The sequence below is a fragment of the Hyperolius riggenbachi genome, chromosome 1, assembly GCF_040937935.1.
Source record: "Hyperolius riggenbachi isolate aHypRig1 chromosome 1, aHypRig1.pri, whole genome shotgun sequence".
In the NCBI taxonomy this organism is placed as follows: domain Eukaryota; kingdom Metazoa; phylum Chordata; class Amphibia; order Anura; family Hyperoliidae; genus Hyperolius; species Hyperolius riggenbachi.
The window spans coordinates 437017156-437038685 of NC_090646.1; the positions used below are offsets into that span (position 1 = coordinate 437017156).

The following is a 21530-nucleotide window of genomic DNA, read 5'->3' on the forward strand; positions in this document are numbered from 1 at the left end:
AAAAATAAAATCTTCTATGAACTCGCCATACACCTAACGGAATACCTTGGGGTGTCTTCTTTCTAAAATGGGGTCATTAGGGGGGTTCCTATACTGCCCTGGCATTTTAGGGGCCCTAAACCGTGAGGAGTAGTCTTGAAACAAAAATGACCTGTGAAATCCTAAAGGTACTCATTGGACTTTGGGCCCCTTAGCGCAGTTAGGGTGCAAAAAAATGCCACACATGTGGTATCGCCGTACTCAGGAGAAGTAGTATAATGTGTTTTGGGGTGTATTTTTACACATACCCATGCTGAGTGGGAGAAATATCTCTGTAAATGGACAATTGTGTGTAAAAAACATCAAACAATTGTCATTTACAGAGATATTTCTCCCACCCAGCATGGGTATGTGTAAAAATACACCCCAAAACACATTATACTACTTCTCCTGAGTACGGCGGTACCACATGTGTGGCACTTTTTTACACCCTAAGTGCGCTAAGGGGCCCAAAGTCCAATGAGTACCTTTAGGATTTCACAGGTCATTTTGCGACATTTGGTTTCAAGACTACTCCTCACAGTTTAGGGCCCCTAAAATGCCAGGGCAATATAGGAACCCCACAAATGACCCCATTCTAGAAAGAAGACACCCAAAGGTATTCCGTTAGGAGTATGGTGAGTTCATAGAAGATTTTATTTTTTGTCACAAATTAGCGGAAAATGACACTTTGTGAAAAAAAACAACTAAAATCAATTTCCGCTAACTTGCGACAAAAAATAAAATCTTCTATGAACTCACCATACTCCTAACGGAATACCTTGGGGTGTCTTCTTTCTAAAATGGGGTCATTAGTAGGGTTCCTATACTGCCCTGGCATTTTAGGGGCCCTAAACCGTGAGGAGTAGTCTTGAAACAAAAATGACCTGTGAAATCCTAAAGGTACTCATTAGACTTTGGGCCCCTTAGCGCAGTTAGGCTGCAAAAAAGTGCCACACATGTGGTATTGCCGTACTCAGGAGAAGTAGTATAATGTGTTTCAGGGTGTATTTTTACACATACCCATGCTGAGTGGGAGAAATATCTCTGTAAATGGACAATTGTGTGTAAAAAAAAAAATCAAACAATTATCATTTACAGAGATATTTCTCCCCCCCAGCATGGGTATGTGTAAAAATACACCCCAAAACACATTATACTACTTCTCCTGAGTACGGCAATACCACATGTGTGGCACTTTATTGCAGCCTAACTGCGCTAAGGGGCCCAAAGTCTAATGAGCACCTTTAGGCATTACAGGGGTGCTTACAAATTAGCACCCCTCAAAATGCCAGGACAGTAAACACACCCCACAAATGGCCCCATTTTGGAAAGTAGACACTTCAAGGTATTCAGAGCGGGGCATGGTGAGTCCGTGGCAGATTTCATTTTTTTTTTGTCACAAGTTAGCAGAAATGGAAATTTTTTTTAATTTTTTTTCTTGTCACAAACTGTCATTTTCCGCTAACTTGTGGCAAAAAATAATATCTTCTATGAACTCACTATGCCTCTCAGTGAATACTTTGGGATGTCTTCTTTCCAAAATGGGGTCATTTGGGGGGTATTTATACTATCCTGGAATTCTAGTCCCTCATGAAACATGACAGGTGGTCAGAAAAGTCATAGATGCTACAAAATGGGAAAATTCACTTTTTGCACCATAGTTTGTAAACGCTATAATTTTTACCCAAACCAATAAATATAGGCTGAATAGGTTTTTTTTATCAAAAACATGTTTGTACACATTTTTCTTGCTGCATGTATACAGAAATTTTACTTTATTTGAAAAATTTTAGCACAAAAAGTAAAAAAAATCATTTTTTTGACAAAATTCATGTATTTTCTGATGAATATAATAAAAAGTAAAAATCGCAGCAGCAATCAAATAGCACCAAAAGAAAGCTTTATTAGTGACAAGAAAAGGAGCCATAATTCATTTAGCTGGTAGGTTGTATGAGCGAGCAATAAACCGTGAAAGCTGCAGTGGTCTGAATGGAAAAAAAGGCTCTGGTCCTTAAGGGGGGTAAAGCCCGCGGTCCTCAAGTGGTTAATGCTGTTGGATATTGAGGGACACCTTTGCTGGCAAATATTGGGGATCACTTATGACTACTAGCAGATATTGGTGGCTGGCTTTGTAATAGGGATGAGCAAGCAAAACCCTTGGGCAAGCTCAGTAGATGCTTCCATTTTCCTTTAGGGCATTTTTGCAATTAACTAAAAAAAATTAATTACAATTCCTGCTTTCGTAATTTTACATAACAAGCAAAATGTATGCATGGATTATGCAAAATCTGTTCAATTTCCACAGCCTATTCAAAATGAGCAATGTTAAATTAAGTTAAGCGTATCTTGACTGGCAGTTATATATACTGCCTTTTGCTTTTCTCTTAAAGCAGAGTTTTCCTTTAAGGACAGAATATTGTCACTGATTGATAGGAGCTAGTTGTTTTCCATGCAGCAATGAATAGTGAGCTCCAGAGAAGCATTAAGGAAAGGAACATAACAATGTGCATTTTTATGACCTTATCCTAGGCCTGTTATGTGCCAGTTGCAAGTGCAGTATAATGCCCATCTGTCCTTGTATAAAAATCTACAATTGCTGTCCTATTTTTTGCTCCATTCTTCAGTTATATACCTACTAATGAATAGAAAAAGTATGTGTGTGTGTGTGTGTGCTGGTGGGGGGGGGGGGATAAGAAAAGAGAACATTAACATTTCCGTGTGCTGAAGTAAAATCCATGTAAGTGCAATGATCATACTTAAATAGATAACATGTATGGCTCCCAGTAGAAAAATATTTTCCAAGGTTAGAGCCTAAAATAAACTGTTCTTTTATTCTTTTGATTCAGCTCAATGGATAAGTGGCTAGCACTTGTCTTTTCCAGTTTCTTTCCAAGCGGTTTTAATTTGTGTTGAATAAAAATATTTATATTTAACCTGCTATGTGACTAGAAGGAGAAGGAGAAGGCTCAATAGGTTTAAGGTGACAAATGCAGACTCACACACTCCTAAACCACAGGATATCAACTATGTGGCAAAGCATGGACAAAACCACAGAAAAATGTGCTGAAGAAGTCAATCTCACCATCCCCTGGTTTGAATCCCAGCCAGGACACTATCTGCACAGAGTTTAAATGTTCTCCCCGTATCTGTGTGGGTTTCCTCTGGGCACTCTGGTTTCCACCCACATCCACAAAATATACAGATATGTTTATTGTTCAATAGAATCCCTGACACCACAAACATGATGGTCAGAGTCCCTTTAAAAAGATATGCTTCTCCTCATCTGGGTTTTTATGACCCTGCTCAGTGCTAACTACTAATTGGCTGCTGTGGGAACCCAGAGCACTATGAGATTGTCTGCTGATTTTCCTGTGAATGTTGCAGTTCTACAGTCAAGTCTTTTTGGAATGGGGTCTGCAATGTTGAGAAAAAAAATGATCATTACCTGAACATAAACACTAGCATAGGACCAATAATATGAGAACACAAGATGCGGTAGGGTGTGGACAGAACAGAAGTGGAGCTATGGGACTGATGAGCGTGGCAGTAGTTTATGGATTTATATAAAATAAGAAGGTCATTTGGCAGGCCAAAGGCACTGCAGGCTGATGAAACAATAAAGTTAATGACCCACAGAGGTTGTTAAAAAAGTTGCTGTTTCTCATACTAAACTGAACCTATAAAGTACTGAAAATTTAAAATGGATTATGTGTTCTGAGATTTTTGTTTTGCATATAAAATGGCCTAAATCTTCAATTACTTAGTGAACCTACAAAGTTCATTAAACATCCTATGATTTGGGTGTAGCCACTCAGTCTCCCCTAAAATAGCTATGATCACTAAGCCTCATGTGACACAGCTGTGGTCAGTCACCTTCCTGTGACTTGGCAATTGTTTCTCTGCTTGCTGTAAAAATGCAGCCTTGACACAGCCTGCTTTAAAACATAAGGGTTAAAGAGCTACAGAGAGCTTGGGGTACCTTGCTCAATACACTATTTAAGTCAAATCTATACACTCTTCCTCGAAATGTTTATCCCTAAACTAATAACTTACACACTTTTGTACCATCATTAGCAAGTCAAGAGCAACTCTCTACATGATGCCCCATTTGCAAACATTGCCTGATTTGGCCTTGGATTGCTTCTGTATACTATGTTAATAGAATAGAATGAATTCAGTTTTTTTCTTTCCACTCCGCCATAAAAAAAGCTGTTTTGTACGTGAGGCCACAGGGATAATTCTTTACCACATTTTTCGTTACCCAAATATAATCTGGATGGCTAAATGGAGCTGGCAATGTAGCAGTTAGATGATGCCCCCTCTGGAAATTTGTTTTGATAAAAGTGTGATCTTCATTGACAGCTTCACAAGGATATAGCCATTTCCAATTACCATCAGATGCAGCTCATCACAGGGAGAAATTTGAGTGGGATAGGAGAGAAGAATAGTGTCTGTCATTGCTTATTAGAAGCAGCTTTTACAGTCTTTTAGAATAGTTCTCATCTAGCAGCCTGATACTGAGCTATTTTGTGTTAAAAGAACAAAATAACACTTCTGCATGGAAGAATCATTTTTTTGCGCATAAATAAAATGTGGAGGTTGGAGAGTATTTCTAAAGCCAAAGCTTCTGTTGACTCAATCTGGACTATTAATGTATTCATGCTGCAAATAATTTAGAAAAGACATTTGCTTGTCATTTCTCCTTTGATGGTATTCCATGATAATTTGCTAGTAAGTGCTATGTAGGCAGCATTGTTTATGCTTGTTTTGTAAGACTGCGTATGATAATTATGTTAATTTGAATGATCATCCAAACAGCGCATCTTACCAATTTGTTATTGATGTTTGGCTATTTTATCTAAGAAAATATATGAATACAGAACAAACTAATGCAAAAGGATATGAATGGGCGTTAGGCGCAGTGGTGTTCTATTGGTCTCCAATAGGTTGTCTGGCTTTGAAATGACAGGGAATCTGCATCAAGGGCATAGAGATGCTGTAATTTACTAATTAGTTTAAGTATTTTGACTCGGAAGGCTCGGCCTGTGCCATACTAATGGCAATATATAATGCAATGTAAGACAATTTTTGCTCAAACATTTTCATCTGGCCATCTTATTCATTTGTAGAAGCCATTCACTACATTTACAGAGCAGTTTCTTCAGTTCAAATAGGGTGGCAAATTTCCAAGGCAGCTAAAGGGATAGTGTAGTGCAGTGCAGTGCAGAGCAGTGTAGTGTTGTCTAGCTGGTGGGGCAGCAGGAGTTAGCATAGTGTGGTGTAGTGCAGTGTAACTTGTGTAGTGTGTGAAACTGGGCAGTGTAGACTACTGTCAGAAAGTCTGCAAATACCCTGCCCCAATCACCCCCCCCCCCCCCCCACAATTGTTATACACTTCTTTAAATCTCCCACTAGGGCTACCTATTATTTATTTATTGTCTCTATAAAGCACCAACATATTATGCAGCTCTGGACATTATTAGTGCATTGTTCTGGGCCAATGGGAAACCTTCTTACTTTTTTTTTATAGTTTTAACAATAATTTGTTAAAAAATGGTTTTTCAAAAACCTAAACTCAAAGTAGACTACCCTAAACCAATATGAGTTTCAGTTCATGTAGAATTATCAATTCAACAGTTAACATAAGCTAGAAAACCCCACCAGTAGCTTATAAATAGTAGCTAATAAATAAGATAAGTCATTTATGCTATAAAAGTCATTAAATGACACTCACAAACTCATAATTGAACAAAATGGTCTGGAAGATAGGCTTAATCAGCATAATCATTTTTGAGCCTTGGTTCTGAAAGTTCATTAAATGTTCTAATTAAATAAAGATGTACCATTGTCTGTGTCAGGAATAGCTACATGCATTTGATTGGTTTCCTATATTTTCAAGTAGGACTAAACAGACCACCAAGTACAGTTTTATTTTGTAACCAGGAACTTCAAGTGCATGCACTACTCTTCCTTAGCCTTGATAGCCTGTTGATCTGTAGTGAAATTCTAGTATTTGTCTGTGCTTTACAGGATTTTAACCAGCTGCCTTCGATCAGGTGCCATGCTGAGTTTTATATTGCCTAATAAGAAGCAATGCAGGCTTATACTTTATCAAATTTCTGAATCAGAACTCTTATAGTTTGACATTAAATATTTTGTAATTTGGTAACAACAGAATTATGATATTCATCAAGATCAATATTGTAGGAATAAACAAATGATCTAAAGTGAATTTCCCTTTGCTTCATCTGCAGTGACAAAATATTGATGTTTCTTATCCATGACCCATTATTAGACTATTACGTTGTTCATCTGATGCCGTGATGTTTTGTTATATAGATATCAAAGTGATATTTATGATAGGGACAATATGCTGGGGCTAGCTAATATGATTGATGCCCTTGGTTTACAAAGTTTCTTTCTTTTCCCATATATGTAGAATTAATCATTACCATTAGGATGATGTATTGTGTGTTAAGGTCACTGTTATATCAGGCCGATTTAAGCCGGTTGACTTTCATAAGAATTATTTTTCAAAACATTTTAATCTACATTTTTTAAAGGAGCGTTATTGTGAAAAAATTTAAAAAAATATATACATACATTAAAAAGTACATTTCTCCCAGTGTAAAATGCCGCATAAATTACTTTTTTTCCTATTTTACAGTCACACACAATAGGTACTAAAAGGCTGACAGATCTGACAGATTTTGGACTAGCACATCTCCTCACTGAGGATTCAAAGTATTTCCTTAGTTCTACACAAAAGCACTCCCTGGAAAGGATTTATACAATGATGTCAGACAGCTTTCTTACTAGTTTGCCAATTATGTCAGCAGTTGGACTAAGCAACTGCTGTTCAGTATGTGCTTATGTAAAAGAAAATATTTTACAAAAACTGGACAGAAAACCAGGGAATGATTACAGTTTACAGCAATACTGAGACCAATACATGAAATATTGAGCAATAGTGTCTATGGCAAGGCACTTTGTTTTGCGAAAACATGCATACCAGACTATCAGTTTCATGCAAATACAATGCAAACAACATGCACAATCACTCTCAATATATACATACACTATATATATGGAAACCACAATATAATGACAAAACAGTGTGCACACAGAAACCCCAGTGAACCTAACTATCTAGCTAATATATACACAGTGAATATATATAAGATATACACAGCATAAATACAACTAGCCAGTGGTACAGGATGGAGCAGGCAAGAGCAAAGTCCGGATGGAATGTAGAGTATGGTTAAAGGTTATCAGGTACAAGGGCAGATCAGAGATCAAGGTCAGGAAACAGCATTGTCCAGAGATTCAGAGCTGCCAGCCAACAAAGTTCTGGCAACTAGATGATCTTTTGTTACAACACGCCGCAACCTCAACCATCCCATGCAAGTTATGCTTAGCAACCTTTATGGCTTACTTTTGCAGATTGAAAGCCACACATGATACAACCAAATTGTTTATATTTTTGCTTTTATTTAATAAAATGATTACATAGAAAATTTTATTTTGGATCAATCAAATCTAAATCAGCTTAATTTAGGAAAAAAAAATCAATAACTGCTTGATTATGCTTGTTGGATAATTCTGTGCTATGGATTTGTAAAATCAATTGTTTTATTTTTATCAGGAAAATGTATCCTATTGTATAAGGTTTTTTTTATAATTTAATTACAAACCAATTATTTATGGTTAGGAAAATACCATTTAGAGTTGAATCATATTTAAGATTAAACAATAATAGGTTTTTCCTCCAAAATCTATTAGTAGAAGTAGCTTACTGGTTATTGATTGGCTGGGTTACATTGCTCACTGCTGTTTTCTCCCAAGACAACTAATGTAAAGGATGCAAAGATGTCTTCCTGCTCTCCTAATTTAAGCATACGCATGCCCACCCATCAGAGACAAACACTTATGTTCAAGGGCATTGTTGAAGACTAAAGGTGGCCACTAAAGGTCCAATTTCTAGCGAAAAATAGTTTGAGCGAACAGAAATTCTCATTGGATTGGTTAAAAATAATCTCAGCTGATGGGCACAATCGATTATGAACGATTATAAAAATAGTCGTCCAATTGAATTTTTTTTGTCAAACCAAAATTTGGATTTTCTTGATTGGTTGTGATAGATAGGAAGCAAAGATTGGTTCGTTGATGGTGTAGTGAACGATTTTTCTTTCAATCAGAATTTATGATCGCTCAAACGATTTTTCGCTAGAAATTGGACCATTACTGTCCATCTTCATGGTGGCCATACATGGTACAATTTAAAAAAAAATTTGATTAGATAATTTAGTTTGATTATTCTGTTAGATCGAATATAAAGATTTTTCCATCATGTCCGATCAGATTTTTTTTTGAAAAAAACAGGACAATCGTTCGATTTTCTTGATCGAAAAAAAAATATTTTCTACTTTTCATTCGATTCTATCATTTAGATCGAAAAAACAGGAAAATTTAACATTTTTATTGTATCATGTATGGGCACCATTAGAACGATTATTTTTATTTCAAGGGCTGGCCAGGAGTTTGCTGTAGGTGGTGTGAGACCATATAAAATAGTTTGTTTGCTGGTAACAGTTGACCACTAAAAGTTGACTGTCTGCTAACCCTCCCATTTAACTATGTGGGGGGTATGCAGATTGCTGCACACATTAATACATGTATAGAAAGCACAAATTTAGGTGTTAGTCTAGCTTAGGGGACCCACTGCAAATCCCCATAGACAAACGCCGCTCACTCCGTGCCGTAAAGTATTGCTGCCTGCCGGACACATTAACCGAATAAAAATTAAATAGATGTGTAAAACAGTAATCTCCTAACAAATGATGTTTAAAAAGTAAATTAAAATATGCTAGAAAGCAACCAATCACGGGGCAAGAACGGCTCAGAGTGATGAGGAAGATGGCCACTGGACAGGGAAGGGAACGCTTCAATTCCAGCAACTCATTCTCATTAAGTATTTTGTTTTCAACATTTGTAACATAAATTGTTAGGGAAATTTCTTTTCTTAAGGTGTGTTTAATTTTTTTTCAATGTAATGCATCCGTCAGGCAGCAAATTGTTGGAGTGAGCTGCACTTGTCTATGGAAATTTGCAGTGGGTCTCCTAAACTAGACTAGTGTCCATATTTGTGCTGTGGTTGACAACGGTAAACTGTACACAGTGTGTCCCTTCATTCCCCATCAAGATGATGGCCCCAATCAAGAAACTCTTATGACTGTCAACGGAAAACAAACTTATAAGGTGTTGAAAGTACTTTGGAGTCTAAACTTAGTTATAAGTAGCTTTAAAAGTCACAAAAGGAGCACATTAAGCTTTATTGTTTTCTTACTCTTATAATCCTTGAATGGAATATAATTGATACACCATCACAGACATTATTAGCCTTGACGCAAGAATAACATTTTCTAGCATGACTGTTTTACAATACTGAAGAAATACATGATAATCTTTAATAAAAAGAATACATAATGCATGAATAGCTGGAAAAAAAAATGAACCGTGGATGTTCTAAGCAATGTCAATGTGTGTGCTTGCTTGTACTATTTCAGTGGAAGGTAGCCAAAATGTAAATGGATCATCAGCTGTTCAGTGCACAATGCTTAATTTTAGCAGTAATCCATATGTCCTTGTGATTTGCTCTTTTTGTTTGAAATATCCCATTGTTTCTTATCCATTGTTCCTATTCATTTAACCAATTCTGAATAGAGAACTGTTATTTGAATACATAATGCAAGAAAAAAAATTATTACAAAAGGCACGACTGGCTTTGGTGTTAAACTCACCAAATACTTTTTGCATTTCAATAACAATAACATGGGAAGTAAGTCTGTTTATCACATAAAACTAGTCCATTTCAACAAAGACTTGGCACATTTTGACATGGCTCTGCCTTGTTTTTGCTTAATATAAACAGTAACTGCCTTTCTCACAACACATGAATAGGCTTCTGTCAATCTATCAGCTTTTTGCAATATTATAATAGAATGTGTTGATTTACCTTTTATAATTTCTCCGATTTTTTTTGTCTTAGGGATGCTTAGAAGTGACTGAAAGTGTCTGGCAATATTGTCCTTCCTGTTCTTTCATTTTCCTTTCCTATTCTTTGTTTCTTTGTCTTTGCTTAAAGCAAACTTTAAAGCGGTATTGTCACCATAAGAATCAAATTTCAACTGCAACTGGTCTGAGTGTATTAAGTGATAAAGACGCTAATCCTTCATTCAAAACTTGCAAAACTTTTTCTGCTGTTGTGGTGTGGAGTTATCACATACTTTAGGAGAAATTGCCCTTTAGTAGTCAGTGCCAAACAGTTGAATGCTGGGAGTTCTTTTTATCTAGAATATATTCCTCCTCTTCCATTTATTTCCATGCCTAGCTGCTTATCAGAAACACCCTCTGATCACTTGTGTTTACAAGCAAGGCTGAGGTGACTCAGCGATTGGAGGAGTAAATTTTAAAAAAAGTGCAGTTGCTAGTATACACCTCAGTGGGAGTGTCTGAAGACTCTGGGAGGAGGGCAGCTAATGAATACACAATGAGCAAGAGAAGGGAGGGGGGAAAACAAGAGTCAGGGAGGATATGACGTCAGCATTAGCTTGGCAAAATGGCCACTGCCTAGAATAGGATTTTCTGCTTTTCCTTTATAAAATGCACAGGAATCATTACGTGGATAGCACAATACATCTGTTATGTGAGTAGAAGAAGTATTTATCTACTTATATATGTGTTTTTTATTTCTAGGTTAGCATGGGTGTTGCTTGTTCTTTAAGCAAGCTTTCAAAAAAATGTTAGATACTCACCTATTTAGAGGGAAGGCTGAGGATCTCAGGGGGCTTTACCAGGCGTCTCTCCATCTCCTGGTTCTCCTAATGTCCCCTGTTTAAAACTGGCACCCTTGGGATTCCTCAGAAGGTCTTGAAGCGCTCACATCCCTAAGCGCTTCCGAATATGGGCACATCTGTACTGTACATGTACCAGCTTGGACTCGCACATATGCAGTATGGATCATCAGTCTTTGGAAATACTTGGGGACACAAGTATTTCTGAAGGCTGCAGAGGTGGCGCACTAACGGGTCGCTACGGCCACAGGGCTCCGGTCCTTTTCTCTTTTCTCCCTCTTAAATCCCTCACCTGCTCTTTCTCCCCTTCTGGGGAGGACACGTGAAGTAGCGGGGGTCACGGGCGTGCTGGATGTGGTCTCCCATTTAGCCGACGGGTCACGGAATGCCAGCTAATCGGCCACCTGCTCAGTCAGCTAGCTGCAAGTGCTTTGCTGTTCTCAGATAGCCATTCATAAGGCAGCACCATTACCCGGCACACAGCCGCAGGAACTCACTGGAGAGCAACCCGCAGGAACACGCGGGAAACACACAAGATTGCTTGGTGGGTGGCCAGCTGATCAGGCGCTCAGCCCATGTGCTCCGGCTGCGCGGAGTTCCGGATATCAGATGCCCCCTCAGCTGCCTGGTCTGCTCTCATTGCTGCAGGAGGAACCAGGGCATGCTGCATACGAGACCTGGGCACTCCACTGCCAACAAGAGGATCTGGATCTCTTACCACCCGAAGCCGCTCCATCACCTCCAGAGACATTCTTTCCACCCACATGGTCCCCCTGGCCTGTAGCCAGAGTAACATCATTTCTGCCTGGCACCGGCCCCACTAGTAGCTGCTCCAAGCCACCAGAGGTCTCCAGCCCACCTACATGGATCCTACATTGCTGCCTTTTCCTTGGCACCCTCATACTCCATCTCCAGCTGCCCTAGTTATTTATTCAAAGAGGCAGGCAGTTGAGCTCTGCTGCCGCCATGTCACCACTCTGGGCACTCCTTGTTCATGACTAGCAGAGAACCCATGGGGGCACCTGGACCCTGCTTTCTGTGCTTCATCCATCAGAGAGTTGGATCCTTTTCTGCTGCCAGGGGGGCAACAATGCAAAAACTGTCACCGCCTGTGAGGGGTGAGTCACGCTGATTTTCTGTAACGGCTGCCTGGCCTGCTGTCTTGCCCTCACAGCCTTTGTCACATCGACCTCAGCCGCTCCGCGCCAGATTCATCTTTGGAGGACATGGAGAGAGAACCGGGAAGGCTCTATGGGATCCAGAGCCTTCCTTCTAAGTAGATGTATATCTAACCTTTTTTTTAAACTTGCTTTAGAGTAACTTTAATCACAAGTGGTGTTAAGAAAATCTCAACCACAACTCAGGATCATTTATTCAACTTTTCAATGGATTCACTTCCATGTTAGATGCTTTTTAACAGAGACTTACCTACTGTGGCTTTGTCTAGATTATTAGCATTTATCCATGGGGCACAATCAGCTAATGCTCAGTTAGCTGGACATCTACCTTTCTATAGATTGTTTACCAAATGAATCCCTAGTATCCTGCTTCCTTCTCTATACCTTACTGTTCTCCAACTAAGCCTGTTGATTCAGGGCATGAAACTTGCGCTGCTTATGCTGGTCTCATGTGTGAGAGAGAGGAGAAGCATGAACCCACCCTTCCAAGCATAAGCACATTTCCTGACTGGTTAATAGTCCTATAAATAGGCAACAGGATTTAACATTTGTGGTTTGTGGCTGGTTTTTGACATTAAGTTTGTGAGTGGTTGTCCAGATGTCTGTTTTGTGGAAAGTTTCTGATCTGAATCAGCCCATCATGCATTGAGGCATGCTCTGATGAAGACTGGGTGCCACTTAGTCTCTGCACTTTGGGTGAGCCTATGCTGCTTGCAGATAGTCATTGGTAAAAGCAGCTTTTAGACATACATCAGCTAGTATTCAACACTTTTAGCGCTAAAAGTAATGTACTTTTACCATACTTTTGCATCACCCAATAACTTCTTGTAGTAGTCATTGCTTTTACTCTATCATTTAAGTATGGAGATAAGTACTTTCACCCATCGCTACCACTGGCTGATGGTTCTGGTCATCTGTAATGTTAATGCATGTGTCCATTGAACCAATCATAATCCAAATACTCTGGCTCTGCCTTTCACTTATCTGGATATCATTCTCCACTGTTTTCAGGAATCTTAAGTTCCTCAAGTAAAGGATAATATTACAGTTAAATCTAATTTTCAGTTACAAACGTAACTGAGCTTTAAATCAAATTACAGCAAATTACAGTGTGCCCCTTATGGTTGTATGTATTGTAACTCCGCCTGTGAGTTAGGAGCTGGGTGAGCCGAATGACAGCTTACCCTGCTGCTGCTGAATAGTCCATGTTATCATTTAAGTAGGCCTCAGTTACTTGAACTGAGTTAGTGAAAAACGCTTGGTGTGCAGAATTGCCCTTTAACCCATTCGCGTTCCGTCATTTTCACTTGAGAAATGTTCACCTCCCATTCATTAGCCTATAACTTTATCACTACTTATCACAATGAACTGATCTATATTTTGTTTTTTCCGCCACCAATTAGGCTTTCTTTGGGGGGTACATTTTGCTAAGTGCCACTTTACTGTAAATGCATTTTAACAGGAAGAATAAGAAAAAAAATGGAAAAAATTAATTATTTCTCAGTTTTCATTGTTGTAAATAATATCAAGCGCTCCACACCAAACGAACTCGCTGCCAGAGGTAAACTCCCATCCACAATGGAACCACAAGAAATGCAAATCTGTATTCCTCAGCGCTGAGACTTCAAACTCTTCTGTTGTTATAGCCTGTAGTCACCCAGTGCTTATAGTACACAGTGTCCACCACCAAGGGACAAATCACAAGCCAGGCTAAGTAGTTTTCAACAACAGGGAGTTACAATCTTTATTTGGCAATATTCATAAAAACATTACTTACATTGTGGGTCCATGCAAACTGGACCCGAACTGCATAAAAAAGCATATAAGGTATTTGCACTGACAAGTGTCAAAGTGCACCTTATCACACCATTCAATGGTCGTTTTCACAGATATATCCCCTGATGACGGCATAAGGCCGAAACCTGGTAGGGAAGGAGAGACGGGCTATCTCTGTGAAAACGACCATTGAATGGTGTGATAAGGTGCACTTTGACACTTGTCAGTGCAAATACCTTATATGCTTTTTTATGCAGTTCGGGTCCAGTTTGCATGGACCCACAATGTAAGTAATGTTTTTATGAATATTGCCAAATAAAGATTGTAACTCCCTGTTGTTGAAAACTACTTAGCCTGGCTTGTGATTTGTCCCTTGGTGGTGGACACTGTGTACTATAAGCACTGGGTGACTACAGGCTATAACAACAGAAGAGTTTGAAGTCTCAGCGCTGAGGAATACAGATTTGCATTTCTCAGTTTTCAGCCATTATAGTTTTAAAATAATACATGCCTCCATAATTAAAACTCACGTATTGTATTTGCCCATATGTCTCGGTTATTACACCATTAAAATTATGTCCCTATCACAATGTATGGCGACAATATTTTATTTGGAAATAAAGGTGCATTTTTTCCGTTTTGCATCTATCACTATTTACAAGTTTAAAATAAAAAAAATATAGAAATATTTAATCTTTAGATTGATATTTAAAAAGTTTAGACCCTTAGGCAAAGATTTACATGTTGTTTTTTTTATTGTAATGTTTTTTGTTTTTTTATATTAAACATTTTATTTGGGTAGTTTTGGGAGGGTGGGATATAAACAATAGATTTATAATGTAAATGTGTGTTTGAGTTTTATTTTTTTTACTTTTAGTTGTAGTTTTACTTTTTGACCACAAGATGGCGGCCATGAGTTTGTTTACATGCAGTCACTCTAAGCATAACATACGCTTAGAGAGACGCATGGGGGACGCTACAGCCAGAAAAAGCGCAGCTTCCGAGAGAAGTTGTCGCTTTTTCAGCGGGGGAGAGGAATCAGTGATCGGGCACCATAGCCCAATTCACTGATTTCCTGGCTAACGAGCCGCGGCTGGGAGCGTGCGTGAACGCGTGCGATCGGCCGCGGGAGCGTGCATGGTTCCTGGACGTAGTTTCTACGTCCAGGAACTAAAATAGGTTAAGGAGATTTTCTCTTAGAGAGAAAAGAGACAGTTCTGATTTTCAGCAGAACTGGTACTGAACATGTCCAAGGCTTTATTGGTGCTATCTAGGACCGAGGTCAGACTCGTGGGCGGTGAACAATATAAACATGAGCCACTGTTCTGTAAACATGCAGCCTAGTACAGGACGAAATGACAGTGGCATGGAATGTGGGATTTTCCATGCCATGCGCAGTAAAGTCCATGTTGTCACTACCCCACAAGGGGTCTTAGCCAATGACAGGCGACGAGGCATGGACCGTCCCTGGTCGGATGATGTCACATTTAACTCTGTAGTGATGAGTATTAAAAACAGGAGATAGGCTGCAGAGTTTCACTTACTTTCTGCCTCTTGCCTCAATCTTTACTTTACTTTATTTATGTTTTGACATTTTGTATGCTGTATATAGTAGATCGGCCTCCAGGCTATGTAGTTAGATGGAACGTAGGATAGACATAAGAGGACACCTGATTTCCATGCAAGGGAATCAAGAAGCTGCAACACAAAAGACTTACTGTATATACTTGAGTATAAGCCGACCCGAGTATAAGCCGACCCTCCCAACTTTTACCTTAAAAAAAAGGGGAAAGTTGTTGACTCAAGTATAAACTGAGGGTAGGAAATGGCGTGGTGCTGGTGGAATTTAAGTGATGGCTGTATGTGTTTCCTTAAAGTGGACCTGAACTCTTGCATGGGACAGAATGAAAACAGACACGCTGGGGTTGCTGGTATTGCAGTACTTTTGCTGATACAGAATAAGACAACCTGTCACTGAGATCAATATGCGGACTCTGTTTATACACTGGTTCCAAAGTTGAGCAATGTGCTGATTACATGTAGAAGAACAGTTCAGTTTGTGCCTGATTCACCTCCTGCTCCCTAACTGGCCATGTGCATGCATTTATACAATGGACTGACTAGCCCTGATTGTTTGCTTGTGATAGAAGGTAATTTGTGTGTGGGCTCTGACTGATGTGATTAAGCTCACCGATCTTTGCTGCCGGTAATCAACCTGAGGTCCGGGTCACTGTAGCAATGTGGTTGGGGGAGGGGGCCTTGGCAAATACACAGCGGTGAGTGTTTCTTCTTTGCCGTTGCTTTGGGACCTGTCTCTACTCCAGCCCAGTCTCATTGCAATGATGTCTGCAGTGGCACACATGATGACAGGCACCATTAGAGGGCGGCATTGCAATGAGACTGGGCTGAGTGGAGACGGGTCCCAAAGCAACAGCAAGAAAGAAACACTCACTGCTGTGTATTTGCCAAGGCCCACCCCCCGACCACGTTGCTACAGTGAGCCGGACCTTAGATGTCAGATGGATTCCCGGCAAAGCAAAAATCGGTGAGCTTAATCACGCACCGGGGAGGTGAAGATGTGCGGACATGCGGGCGGGTGGACACGTGTGGACATGCGAGCGGGCAAGTGGACATGTGCGGACATGCAGGCGGACGGACATGCGGGCAGGTGGGCATGTGCAGACATGCAGGCGGGTGGGGAGACACAGGCATCACCTCTGCTAAAGCTCCACAATGGCTGGCTGGTGAGCAGGCGGGCGGCGGGACCCACACAGCCCACATGATTCACACGGCGGGGTGACAAAACAGCAGTTACCGCACAGTGGGGATTACTTCAGTGTGAGACTCGAGTATAAACCGAGACCCCCACTTTTGGGCTGCATTTTTGGACCCAAAAACTCGGTTTATACTCGAGTATATACGGTACTACAGAATAATGTACTTGGCTAAAGATGTAATGAACTGTATCTGTATATCTTTTTACTGAATAAACACCTGAAACTTTGAAGACGCCTAAGAAGTTCTATCTCCTATACTGTTTGCTGCGATGATAGTCGTGTTTGCAGCTCTTACTAATGAGTTGCTGGTGCCGGAATAAAGGTGTGTTGTGTTGTTGCCAATAGCAACCAACGTATAGTTTCCTACATCCGGCAACATTAAATACTATTCCCCCTTCGAGTTCTAGAAACTTGAAGAGAGAAGTAATTTGGGATCCGAAACTCCAAATTACCTGTGCGTGGGCCATGGACTATAACATTGTAACTATAGCCGTGTACCAAACTATCAAGGCTCTAAGTGGCTGCCGAGAAGACCTGGTCCCCCTTATGGGGAAAAATATACAGACATGTAATTTTTAGAATCATTAGCAGCTTACTTTTCTGGAAAAGCATTTACTGGATTTGGTTTGCACTTAGAGTTGCATTTTATTCTACTGCTATAGTTACATAATCTACAGTTCAAGAGCATTTTGGTATGAACTACATTGTGCTGAATCTGAATAAATACAATATACTAAACAGCTGATGCTGAAGTATATTTAGCACAGACGTTTTAGCAAGGTTTTGCGGTGATGCGTAGTTAGTATCTCTATGCTCATATAACAGTTTTTTACACAGGGTTACAGCTGCACAGTGACATTATTCATGAATAGCAGTGTCAAATAAAGAAAGGGAATTTCATTCCTCTGAATCTCACTCTCTTACACTGTATCCACCTGGAATTGTTTTGACCAACAAAACAAAATTCCCCATTTAAACTGCCACTTCCACACAATAGGATGGTATAATGGGTAGCTAAGTGGATCTATTAACATCCCCCTTTAGCGATTAACTGTACAGGATGCTTGATCCCCCATAAAATCTGTTCCTAAAGATAATTTTTAAACAAAGTTGTCCGTACTAAATAAACATATATATATATATATATACATATATATATATACACACAGAGAAAGAGAGAGAGAGAGAGAGAACCTGTCATTAGAGGCATATGGAGGCCGCCATATTTATTTCCTCGTAAACAATTCCAGTTGCCTGGCAGCCCTGTTGATCTTCTAGCATAAGTAGTGTCTGAGTCAAAACCCTGGAACAAGCGTATGGCTAATCCAGTAAAACCTCAACTGAGCCAGAGTACCTGATCTGCTGCATGCATGTTCAGGGTCTAGGGTTTAAAATATTAGACACACAGGATCAGGAGGGCTGCCAGGCAACTGGTATTGTTTAAAAGGAAATAAATATGGCAGTCTCCATATCGCTCTCACCTTGGGTTCCCTTTAAAGAGGAACTGTAACGGCAAAACGTACCCTGGGGGGTACTCACCTCGGGTGGGGGAGGCCTCAGGATCCTAATGAGGCTTCCCACGCCGTCCTCTGTCCCACGGGGGTCTCGCTGCAGCCCTCCGTACAGCCGTGACGTAATATTTACCTTCCTGGCTCCTGCGCAGGCGCTCTGACGGCTGTCGGCTCCGAAGTAGGCGGAAATACCCGATCGCCGTCGGGTCCGCTCTACTGCGCAGGCGCAAGTCTCCGGCGCCTACGCAATAGAGCGGACCCGACGGAGATCGGGTATTTCCGTCTATTTCCGAGCAGAAAGCAGCCACAGCGCCCCCGCTGGAGCCAGCAAAGGTAAATATTGAAATTACAGTCGGGCCTGTCGCCGGCTGTTCAGAGGGCTGCAGCGAGACCCCCGTGGGATGCAGGACAGCGTGGGAAGCCTCATTAGGTTCCGGAGGCTTCCCCCACCCGAGGTGAGTACCCCCCAGGGGATCTTTTCGAAGTTACAGAGTCTCTTTAAGGCAGGGGACACACTTGTTTTTCAGTTTTCCGCCTGCGTCTTTCTGCATACATTTTTTTGCACACAAACATTTTCTACAGAAAAATGAGCGTTTTTTTTTACAGCAGCTAATGTAATTGATAGAAGAAAACTGACAAAATGTGCAGAATTATCCTGCAGAATGTCCGTTTTTTTTCTGCGCGTGAAAAATGCATCAAGTGTGAACTAGCCCATTGATGAACATGAGTTGAACATGCAGAAAATGCACTTGAAAACCGTCAAGTATGTCCCCTGCCTAAGTGAACAACTGTGGTTTCCCATGATGCAACACTTTTCGCATATGAAAATCATCTCTTTATACCCCTGAAGCCATGAAATATGTTGGCGCTTTATAAATCAATAATGATAATATGTAGTTTTTATTTCTTGACCTCACATACTGCTTTACACTTGATAAGCTTGTGAGCCCCCTTTCCACATTATGCACAACCTTTCTGCACGGCTGCTAATGTTAGGGCAGAAGCACCAGAAAGCCTGGCATTTCAAAACCTTCCCCTGTACACCATGCTAGGTGGCTTTTTCCCCCTTATTCATTCATTTGACTTGTTATTTGGGTCCAACTCTTCGTGACCATATAAACTATTGCACACCATGGGCTTGATTCACTAAAGCTTGATAACTGCTTTGCGCGCGTAAAACATTACTCCGCATGATAAATGAAGGTTTGCGCGCAATCACACACTTGTTTCCTCATGTGTGATCACGCGCAAACCTCCATTTATCACGCGGAGTAATGTTTTACATGCGCAAAGCGCCACGCGCGGGCGATCGCGTGCTAACTGCTGTGATAGCAGTTATCACGCTTTAGTGAATCAAGCCCCATGTGTGTCTGTATATCTCTGCTTCTTTCATCTACTGCATAGGCATGTTCATAGCTTGACATATGCTGTCTATCCATCTAAACCCCTGCTGTACTCTTCTTTTTCCCAGGATTCCAGAGAATCTGATTTTCTCAATATGTGGCATTTTCTAACACTAGCTATAGGTAAATTTGTGCAAAACACCTTAAATTATGCTTTAGTATCTTTAAATTTAACATATAAAAGGAATTGTACCAGAACTAAGAACTCTAGTTACACATATATAACCCTCCTGCTGGGGAATTCTTTTATCACAGTGCACTTATGGTTCTTTATGAAAAGCAGATAATTAAATACTTTTTGTTAAACGCACTCTGGTAGCTTTATAACATGGCATTTTTACAAGGAGGTTGTGGTGGCTGGAATGTCTCAGTTTTCTTACTTCTTCTTTTCTAAGCAAATACAATATTTATGTTCAATCTAGAAATCAACTTCAGTCCATCTAATATGTGTATTTCAGCATACATTCTAAAATTGTCATAAAATACTCTAAAATGCATTTGTTTAAAGCCATGAAACACATTTACATAAATATAACATCCTTTTCCTAGCGCTGTATTTTTTATGATCTTTAGCTAAGTGAAGGAAACATTCCCTTTAACTTTCATTTTATTCCACTGTTCAAGAAAAGCACTTTAAAACATAAGTATGTATAATTTAACAGATATATCACTAGACGCGGTTAGAAGTGAAATATATTGGTTTACTCTGCTGTTTTTCAGAGCAGCATTAAACCACTAATTCAAAAAATTGTATTTGCAGTTTATAGTGCTATGAACTTTTGAAATATGAACGCAGTTATTGTCATTTATATTTTTTTATTGTTAAATAAACATACCGAAATTCCTTCCTCTTGATGGTACTGCTTCCAGTTTCTTCCTGTGTCACTGTACATTAATAAATAGCTCGTTACCCAGTCTGAACTCCCATATTTGCCTTGCGTGGCAATTGCAGTGATCTCTGTTCTTTCTCCCAGGTCAATCTGTAGCCACTGATATTTATTAGAAATTTGTGGGGACCATCCTCCGGCTCCTGCAGAAAAAAAGTAATGTAAAGCATTAAAGAGGAACTGTAGACAAAATAACATAATTAATAGCATTGCTTATTATTATTATTATTTTTACAATATTAACCTCTTCACCTCGAAGGGTTTTTCCTCTTAAAAAACAGAGCAATTTTCACCCGTCAGCGCTCCTTCCATTCATTCACCTATAACTTTATTGCTACTTATCACAACAAAACAATCTATATCTGTTTTTTTCATCACTGATTAGGCTTTCTTTGGGGGGTACTTTTTGCTAAGAAATATTTTATTCTAACTCAGTTTTAATGGGAATAATAAGAAAAACATTGAAAAAATTCATTATTTCTCCGTTTTCGGCCATTATAGTTTCAAAATAAAACGTGCTACTATAAATAAAACCCACACATTTTATTTGCCCATTTGTATCGGTTATTGCAACATTTAAAATTTTTCCCTAGTACAATGTATGGCGCCAATATTATATTTGGAAATAAAGGTGCATTTTTTAAACTTTGCGTCTATCCCTAATTACAAGCCCATAATTTATAAAGTAATTGTAGTATACAGTTTTTGTATACATATTAAATAAGTTCAGTCCCTAAGGTAACTATTTATGTATTTTTTTTATTTGTAATTTTTTTTAATTAAAAAAAAATAACAAATTAAAAAAATGGTAACTTTAGGGGAGTGTGGGAGGTCAGGGGTTAATTAAAGAAAAAAAAAAGGTAACTAGGGATGATAAACTGAAAAAAGAGGGGGGGTGTAATATTACAATTTGGCCACAAGATGTCCTCAGTGGTGACTTCAGCTCTGTACTATTAGTATAGAAACGGAAGCACTACGTGCACGGGATTTATGAATGGCAGAGCCATCTGAATAGACGGCTGCAGCCATTTACAGGGGAACTTAGATCAATGAATGGGATTTGTTTTCCCATTCATTGATCTAGCGCCGGGCGATCGGCGGTAATGAGTGGCGGTAATGAG

At 39.6% G+C, this 21530-nt stretch overlaps 1 protein-coding gene across 2 annotated transcripts in view; it reads right to left on the minus strand.

The window, feature by feature from the left end:
- The window catches only part of CNTNAP4 (contactin associated protein family member 4), a 484789-nt gene that overhangs the window by 269299 nt on the left and 193960 nt on the right, over window positions 1-21530 (minus strand). For both annotated transcript variants that reach the window (XM_068237691.1, XM_068237701.1), the window contains one exon: window positions 20359-20552. In XM_068237691.1, coding sequence (XP_068093792.1) covers window positions 20359-20552 — 194 coding nt within the window. The remainder of the gene's footprint in view (window positions 1-20358; window positions 20553-21530) is intronic.